Raw genomic sequence first — 9735 nt, 5'->3', positions numbered from 1 at the left:
CAGATCTACAGGCTCACGGTTCACGCTCTGGCAATAGAATTTTAACAAGTGATCACCTAATTTCATACAAGATAAATACCCTTTCACTGTCATCTAAAACCCTGCTGTGCCACACCTAGAAAAAGTAAAAGAATACATCTAAGCAGTGGGTGTCCACTTGTTAAACCACTATTTCCCTAAACAATCAGACTTTCAGAATTAAGAAAACCTAACTAACATGAACATAACTCACTGCTCCCCTCTCAGATATGGGGGATTCAGGAAATCCATCTCTGGATTTGAGTCACCTAACTTAAAAACTTGGCTAGAAGTTACTTGTACTGAATCAGGCAACATGGACTAAGACTCACTAATATTTAGAAAATAGGAAAAACGTATAGTTCTTAAGTTCAAATTTTAGTTTGTATTTACAGAAGTAGGAAGAGATTGTAGGCATGCCTTTCAACTACAGATTTCTGTGGGACAGCGGAAAAAAAAAAGAGGAGTTGAAATTTAAAAGGCTATCATTCCAAATACAGTGACGTCACAAGTCTCTAAACACACACACATAAGATTCAGAGGTAACGTGGTTAAGAAAGTCAAAACTTTTTATACCCATTCCTCCACTCGCTTTGAACTGGCCTGAGTGATGACACGTCAGAAAACAAAAAAGGCACAAAGCAAAAACTTGAGATGCTACAGGATGAGCTTTGCTGGCTAATGATTTGTACATCTATCCCCGGGTATTCTCCTCTCAGATGCGTACCATACACAGCAAGATATTCAAATGCAACAGAAACTGAGCAATTCCACAGGCCTGAAAATCAAAAGAAAAGAAAGAAAACCTCAAAGAGGAGAAAACCTGCCAGCGTGCGGTTCCCATTCACACTCCTGACTCAAAGTGAAACTCTGAAGGTAAAATTTACTTGTGCAATACCAACATTATATGTAAACCAGAACAACCAGCATCGCGTGATGACTCTGCGAGCTCAGTGCTGCTATCGTATGCTGTCCAAATAATGCACTTCTGGGTACAGCGTGTTAATAAGGAGAGCCAAGAGATTATTGCCGTCTCGAAGACAATGTTCAGGATGCTTGATGAACTGAGAGGCCTGAGAGAGCTGCTCCTGATAATCCACGTATTGCTTGTTTGATGCCATGGATTCAAGAGCATTCACTGCCTACAGATACAAGGGAAAATTCCGTTAGCAGCGTGTACTTCGGTCCGTAACAAACCATGAGCCACCATATTCACAATTCCCCTAGAAAACCCCTATTTGCTAGAGATCCTGGAGTATCTGGAACAAAACACTTGTAAAATACAATCACTTAATAACTTTTCAAGTCATTTCATATTTTTCAAGCTGTTCCTTCCCCAAGATCAACACAACTGTTCTTCCAAGGCTTGCTAGGTTTCTGTAACCCAAATATTGTCAAATATTTACTTTGAGCTTAAGAAACTGTTTCACGGAAATTACAGTGAACTTCAGGTTTTTCTTATGAGTATCTTTGACTTTCATAATAGTATTACACTGATCACATTCATAACATCACAGATACAACGTCAAGTTAAAAATTACATGTAGAAGAAATCATGCTGGCAGTACCAGCAAGGGAAAACGCTGGAAATATGTCTGAACAAGTCTCATTTATCTCTTAGATAAGAGAAACAAGTTATAACAAGTAAGTTACTTTGGTTTGTAACCAACTCCCTCCTTCCTCTTATGCACATACTGAAACAGTCACACTGTCAGTGCATGTGCTAAAGGAATGTTTATTTGTCACATGGCTTTTAGGCCCTGATCTCACATAAACAAACATTAGTGTGAATGTAGTCCTGCTTTATCACTGAGAAGCAGGGCAATCGCAGCTGCACTGTTTTTTCCTGTTTGTTTCAAATTCCTCCTACCTGTTCTGTTCCAAAATTTCTCAACTCAGGGTGTAAGTCCATCTGCACCTTTTCAGTGTTTAAGATTACAAACTGATGCCTTCATACTAATACAGAATGCTGTATAAACAGTTGCATTCAGCCTAGGATCAGTTTATGTTAAGGCTCAGACACACGGTCCTGCTACCAGACGCATTCCCCCATCATAATTAAAGCCAACAAGTTGAGAGTAGGATTTAGCTCGAAGCAACGCTTGCAGTGACTTCTACAAGCCTCAGCCCACAAGCACACAAAAAGGACACATCAAGAAGCCAGCAATGGCACACATTACCTGCTGGGCCTTCGTCGACAGCTTTGGCTCTGTCCCCGCTTTCAGGCGGACTTGAGTGTCTCCAGGAATCTGCACCAAGAGGAAGGCAGACAAACTGCGGGCAACCACCCGAAACCTTGCACAGGGACAGAGAGAGAGAGAGAGAGAGAGAGTGGCATCAGTTTTGCAAGTCCTCAACAGCTGACAGAACTGGAAGTTTGAACCCATGAGATATCTCTTGCATAAGGAACATTGAAAAAGGTCCTCTATGCATTAGAAAAAACCCACATCACTTGACTGTATACCTTACAGTGTATCATACATACTAGAGGAAAATATAATACAATACCATGCATAGGAAATGTTACATCTGTTTCAAGCTTAGCTGAAGCCTGAGGCCACATCTGAAATACTTCATTTCACAGCCTCTGAAACATAGTCATAGTCCAAATCAGAAGACGAGTTGAACAGGACTAAGATTTCAGAGCAATATTAACGGGACTGCACACCAGAAGGTCTCTATAAACACAAAGTTATGTTTAGGTACTATGTTGAATTGGTGTTCCACAAACATTTATGTATTTTTTATTGGCATTCTTTCCAGAGTGAACCTGATTTTAATGCCAAACAATGCAACTTGGTGTCTCTCTTTAGAGGGGAAAGTGACTACCAAGCAAGCACGGTTTTCTCTGAGCATCTCATAACATTTCCAATATCTCAAGGTTAAGACAGATGGAAAAGGCAAAATTCACGTAATCACACAAAATCCTTGAGATGTCAAGAGGAACAGCCTGCTACAGACCAGGTGAAAGTATTGCTTTCATGAACAGTCTCCCTCCAAACCTCACTGAAGATGGACATTTAAGCCAGAATCACAACTGCATTTCCTTTCTTTTTCCACCAAGAACTTTGCAGAAGTTCATGTTCACTGCTTAACCCAATAAAAATGCTACAATTTTTCTGTGACAGGCTCAAACAACTTCATAGATCTGGGGACAGCCTGAATTCAGAGCATCTTTTGACATCGCACTGTGCAGCCTGGATCCCAGCTGCAGCTTTTTGAACATGATGACTCAAATTAATTTACCACATCTTCAGCCCTTACCTGGGTGACAAGGGGGACCTCCTGCCTAGTCCAATAGCTCCCAGTAGCCCAGAGCTCAGTCTCTCCTCAGCCAGCTGGCTCTGCCTGCCCTGCATGGACAGCAGCATCTGAATGACAGATGTGATCAGGACGGGGTCATCTTGCTCCATCTGAATCAAGGATAACTGCATGGCTTTGTGCCACCAAAGAAACAGCTTCGCCTCTTCCTTTGCTGAGCTTCAGGCAGAAATTAAAGAATAAAATAAACTAAATACAAATTAAAAACAGTCACATGCATAGGTTAAGTTTGTATTTCTCTCCATTAGGCTCATGAAGAATTCAGATGGTTAATTAGTGACAGCTAATTGTACTGTATGAGGACAGCAGAACTATACTACTCCACCAGTTGTTATACTGCTGTAACTGCTGTTGTTACAGACGCAAGGCAGACATCAGCTAGCAGGTTTTAAGGGCCTGTAAGAGGACAAAGAACAATTTTTCCTTTTAAGTTTTACAACTGAGAATAAATGGTACTGCAGCCATAAGTGCATTTAAACTTGTCTGACCCTTGGAATAAAAGGAATAAAGCTGTATCTCCACTCTTTTTTTTCCCCCTTATTCTTACAAATAACACACTTTAGGAAGCACTAGCTGTTTTTTCCACAACAATTTAGACTTTTAATGTGATCTTCTAGAAAAAAAAAAAAAACCACTGAAGATTTTTTGTTGCGCAAAGCACAAAGTGAAGTTCTGCCTATGATATTTTTAATCTTTCCCCAAACAGTTTGCAGTTCAAGTTAACAAGCTCAGATTTTCCACACAAAGCACCAGCACGGGTTTCCTGCATCAGAGTGTCCTCGCGTTACTCCACCCAGTCACTTCCCATCCCAGCCACCCTCAGCTTTGATGTTCAGAGCAAGGCTTAATTTACTGTGTACGGCGGCTTTTGCTGCCTCCTTCACACTTCGGCAATCAAATTAATACGGTACCTACAAAAGTGGAAGCATTCTTTGAATTTCAAGAAACAGCAGAATTGTGCATTTTCCCAAAATGTTCTTTCAAAGTATGATCATTATCAACATTCACATGGAAAAACATCCATCACGTTTGCTAAATTCTGACAATTTCAGCAGCAGCTGTAAATATAGTTATTACATATTTTAAGTACAAAGTAGTATCATTCTAACCCCAAAGCTATCCATCCTCTTCCACCAGAGCCCTGTTATTATAAAATGTTGTTTCACAGCAATAAGAGGCCGATAAATCTGGGCATCCACCAGATTCACTGGGTTCAGCTTTGGCTCAGAGCTGCTGGCGGTCCTCGCTGAGCAGCTCTGAACACCGGGTCTCCCAGCATCAAACTGAGTATTTCATATATAACCCATCCCACCTAGTGGACACTCTGGAAAGTGGCAGCCACAGCAATTTAGGATGCGGTTTAAGTAATTCTAATTGAGCATAAAACCAGATTACCATTGAAACTGAGCTTTTCCAACTGAAAACCAACCAAAACTGCATCTGAACTGTTCAATAAATAGAATTCCTCTTCTATTTAACCACAACAACTCTTAGTGTTTGCACTGGAGTTTGGCAGACTCCATAATATGGATATAGAAAGACTGGCCATTTCATCCAGCAGCCTGGTGAAACTAATCTACTTAACCTGACCACCTAATTATACCAGCTGTACAACTACAGCCTTATTTAAAGGCCAAGGCAGATTCAGAAGCCTTTAGTTTCATACCTTGGGAACACCTGGTCCAGCCATTTGTTGATGGTTAGGAGGATTTTTAGTTCATTGCTAAGAGTCTGGTCTGTGTTTAGGCACTGCAGCAGATAGACATACAGGGTCAAGTAGCTTCCTAAAGACAAACACTCCTGCAGGAATTCATCCATCGTTAGCTCAGGAAGTTGGAGGGAGGCGAGTATAGGGCCCCAGCCTAAATCCTGGTGGTGAGGAAAATCTGTAAGGAAAACAAAAGGACACAACAAATAGCGAGAAAGCAGCACTTAGAACTACTTTACCGTCTTGCTTTAAGTTACAGAATTTGGGCGGGTTTAGCTGTTTTCCAGGTGATCAGTTTGTCACGCAACTCTGATGGAGGGAAAAGGAAACCCCCACTATCACAGAGCATCCCCTTGAGGTCAAGGCAAGATATTTTCCCAGCATTCAGTCAGGATTCAATTTGAAAATTTCAGCAATGTAATTTTAAGTATTTCCTTCAGGCATGCTGAAATCCGATCATGTAGAATGTGGAAGAAATCAGTACATTATTCCATAAGGATTGTGTAAAAATAAAACATTCCCTGAAAAAACAAACAAACAAACAAACAAAAACCAACAACAACAAAAAAACCCCTATACCACGGGTTTTGAGTTTTACCCATTTATTTTTTCTTAAAGTAGCCTACAGGACACTATAGGAGGGGACATAAATATCTGGTTTGCTTTCTTGAGATGATTCTTTTTTAAACGAAGTCCTCCCCTTTAGCGAGAAAAAGGGCAACCATTGCACAGAGCAAACCAATCTTTGCAGAGACAGATATAGCCCTTAAGAAAATCCACAATTAGAGCAGTTGAAAATTCCAAACCACAACAGCCTAGCTTTTCTACATCCAGATACTACAGCACATGTACGTGCGACAGTTGGGACCCATCAGATGCAAAGGAAGAAGCTGAAAGAAAGAAGGATTGAAAACCTGGGCAGTGTGAAACTTTAAGTATTTCAGACTATTTGTATTTAACGGGCATCCACAGACTGACCAAGCCAAAGCAGCAGAAGACGACGATGGGCTCCTACCTTCGTTGAAGTAGGCGGTGATGCAGGCTTCTGTGGTCTCCGCCATGTGTCGCACAGAGGCCAGGCTCTGGCACGCCGCGGTCAGAAGGGGCATCGCCAGCAACCCGCGCACTCTACCGTCGATCCACCTCCGCAGGCTGCCCCGCAGCGACTCGGCTGTTGTCACGCTGGAATTGTTCAGCATCATCAGCGTCTCCGTGAAGAGGCTGCTGAGGGCCATGTGTCGCGTTTGCAGGTCCATATCTGGAAGTCAGAAATAAGAGAGCCATTGCGGTAAATATTCGGTAAATTGAATGATAACGCACGTTTACACATCTCCAAGAAAACCTGAGTATTAAAACACAGTTTAAAGCACAGCTCAGAGTGAAACAACCAAGCTTTTCGATTATTCAGTTTGAAATATGACCAAGATGAACCCTGAAATGCTGCAATCTCCTCATACGTTTCCAGAATTCTCGATTTCCTGCTAATCCCAGTGTTGAGCCCCAGAATACGTTTCTTAAGCCATCTCTCGGCATTACCTGAACATGTTATCACAGACCACCTGAAACAGTATCCTCAAAGTTTCCTGCACTTGGCTCTTAAATGTCTAGTTACAGAGTAGATCTTTGCACATAGTGACTAAAAAGGTCACAACTGTTACTAAAGAAAATTTTCAAGCAACATCAGTCAGAGCAGAAGGAAAAATTTCAATTGGTTATGATGAAAAGTTATACAAAAAGAGGGATTAATCACTGGAAAAACATTGCTAAAGATGCTGAGACCTCCACACTTGCAGATATTTGGAAGCTCACCAGAAAAGGTCCCAAACAACCTGACTTAACTTTGAAGCCAGCCCTGATTTGAGGAGCCTGGACCAAGGCTTCCAGAGGTCCCTTCCAAACTAATCTATTCTGTTTGTATCATCTGGCTACAGAAGGAGCTGCCTCAGAGGCTCCTCCAAAAAAGCCTCCACCAGCCCCCGCCAAACATAACAGAGAAGCCAAATCTGACAGACACCACCCCTTTCCTGCACTGCCCATCAGTGGTCCTCCTGCACTTCACAGCCTGGTTGAGCAACGCATACAAATGTGCACAGGGGTGCAGGAAAGAGCTGCTCCTCTTATACTGGAGCTCCTGTCTCCCCAAAACTCCTCAGCTACAGGGAGTCTCAGCAGCAACAGCCAACCCTCCATTTCTCTTCAAGTCGAAGAGTTTTACCAACTAAGGGGATGTCCCACAGAGCCTCAGCAAGCAGCAGTACAAGTACTGAGAGACAGTTATCTGTGTCAGAGATTTTTGGACATGATCTGCTCACTCTTGCTAGCACACTTGTGGGGTCACAGATAGGAAAATGCACAGCTCCTGACAAATATTTTGGTGTAGTACAGCAAGACAACTGATTTCACCTGAAGTTTCTGTTTGACAAAGGAAGCTCAGGATGGTACTAAAACTGAGATCAGTATAAAATGTTACATGTTTGGACACACCATACTATGAGTGTACATCAATATAATTCTCCTACTTCAATGCAGTCAGTTTTCCCAATTGCACAACAGTTTAGAACCCTTTCTTAGAACCCAATCCCTCGAGACCAAGAGAGTGTATTTGTGTCATCCTCTCTTTTAAAATGGATGCAAATGCCAAATAAAATTTAAAAAAATTAAAAACTAGACAGCAAAGAAAATAATCCGTCAAACTCTTGTATATCAGTCAGTTTTACTCACCACATAACATGTTTTTAGTGTTGGTTCTGTCACTCTCAACAGCTCTGTGGAGTAACACTTTGTTTTGGGCTATATATATATACACACACATTACCAAAGCAACATGCCCTGCTGACCATAGAGGAGACGTTATAGCAATACAAGTAATTATATAGTCACAGATGTTCAACAATCCACGCAGTACAATAAAGGACCTTGACAGCTTTAAAGTTATTTGCCACTTCTTTAACACAGACCTGGAGGATTAAAGATGACCACATCATCCAGCAACTTGGACATTTCCTGTTCCAACACTGCAAGTGTAATCTTCCCACTTCGTTCTAAGGTGCTGAGAAATTGAACCACCTGGCGAATGTATGCTTGGCACTTCAGTGTTGCATCCTGGTCATCAAAATTAAAATAAATTAGAAAAAAGTCATGCTTAGAATTCTTTCCACAGTCTCAAATATGCAAAAGCAAAACACTGCAAGTAACAACAGCCCAGAGACGGTGCAAGACCAGTTCAACTTACAAGGTGGACGTGACTATCTGAAGATGCACCAAAGCCCGCTGAGATTTTCAGAAGCTTCACTATCAGTTCAGCTGCAGCATCCTTCGCGAGGACAACGGAGGGAGGGTAGTGACTGTTGCAGTAGCTGATGATGCTCTGGTAAGACGAAATGCCCACAAGCTGCCAAGGAAGGGAGCTGGTCTGTCCAAGCAGATTTATGAGAGGTGACTCCTGAAGATTTAAAGACATCAGTCTAAGTTCCACCTTATTTGCTCTTTTAAATTAATATTCACTTAGTACTTAGTATTCATTCAGTACTCAATATCAGAAGGAAGCTCGGACTCCAAAATTTGAAGGAGGTGAAGCAGAAACACCACAGAAATAGACGACAATTGGCCGACAAGCAACTCCTCGTCGTTCATGGACCAAGCTAACAGATGTGTCATCTCTAACATTCATACAACTGTACTCAGAACTGCTGCAGCAGCTATAACCAAGCACAGAAGTCAGAGATACGATAAAGTCTGAGGTGTGAAGATAGCTAGAAAGAAATGGAGACCCTGTAAGGTAAAGCAACTTCAGTAGAGGGTTATAAAAAGGCATTAAAAGTTATTTTTTAGAAAAATTAATCTAATTTCACAGTAAAACCAGGGACGAAAGCTGAGTCCCTCCATTTTCTGTTTAGTGAATCAATTGCCAACCTGGGAGACTTCTCAAGTGCTTATTCTCTTAAATACCATCCTGAACAACACAGCAGCCTACAACATCTACAGTGCAAATATGAAGACGGAAAAGTCAACAAGCCTCAGCTACCACCGTCCTCCTTTCGTCAGGTTTGTATACATCTGCAATACAAAAGAGAAGCTTCCCTGGACAATGGGAAGCACTGAATTTCTACACATTAGAGAAGGAACAAATACTGGAATTGTGTTGATGGCCAACACAATGACTTTAAGGATTCAGAGCTAACCCAAATTAGACTACATTATGACTTCATTAATGTTTATAAATATGTAAAGGGAGAGTGTCAGGAGGAAGGAGCCAGGCTCTGCTCTGGGATGGCCAATGCCAGCACAAGGGGCAATGGTCCCAAGCTGGAGCACAAGAGGTTCAAGCTGAAGCTGAGGCCAAAGTTTGTGAGTGTGAGGGTTATGGAGCATGGCCCAGGCTGCCCAGAGAGGTTGTGGAGTCTCCTTGTGTGGAGACACCCAAAGCCCTGGCCGTGTTCCTGTGGGACTGCTCTGGTGATCCTGCTCTGGCAGGGGTTGCCCTGGGAGAGCTTTCCAGGTCCCTTCCAACTCCTGACATCCTGGGATTCTGTGACAGATCAACAAGAACGAGACACTGGTACATCAAGTACTTCTCAAGTTGCTTGTGCACTGGAATATAGGGCTGAGAAAGTTGGAGGTTTAGGTCAAGGTGTCACAGGAGGTAAAAAACAGCAACAGTGTGTCAGTTTAACACACTGCTGGAGGCT

General features: G+C 42.1%; 1 protein-coding gene across 1 annotated transcript in view; it reads right to left on the bottom strand.

The window, feature by feature from the left end:
- Window positions 1-977: 977 nt before the first annotated feature.
- EPG5 (ectopic P-granules autophagy protein 5 homolog (C. elegans)) overlaps window positions 978-9735 on the bottom strand; it is a gene marked incomplete at its 5' end in the record, with an annotated part of 26197 nt that continues 17439 nt past the window's right edge. The window contains 7 exons of the mRNA XM_010191755.1: window positions 978-1160; window positions 2199-2313; window positions 3283-3498; window positions 5006-5225; window positions 6063-6305; window positions 8005-8149; window positions 8280-8489. Coding sequence (XP_010190057.1) covers window positions 978-1160; window positions 2199-2313; window positions 3283-3498; window positions 5006-5225; window positions 6063-6305; window positions 8005-8149; window positions 8280-8489 — 1332 coding nt within the window. The remainder of the gene's footprint in view (window positions 1161-2198; window positions 2314-3282; window positions 3499-5005; window positions 5226-6062; window positions 6306-8004; window positions 8150-8279; window positions 8490-9735) is intronic.

This window comes from Mesitornis unicolor, unplaced genomic scaffold, assembly GCF_000695765.1.
Source record: "Mesitornis unicolor isolate BGI_N332 unplaced genomic scaffold, ASM69576v1 scaffold6269, whole genome shotgun sequence".
Taxonomy (NCBI): Eukaryota; Metazoa; Chordata; class Aves; order Mesitornithiformes; family Mesitornithidae; genus Mesitornis; species Mesitornis unicolor.
This window is presented reverse-complemented; position numbering and strand designations above follow the sequence as displayed.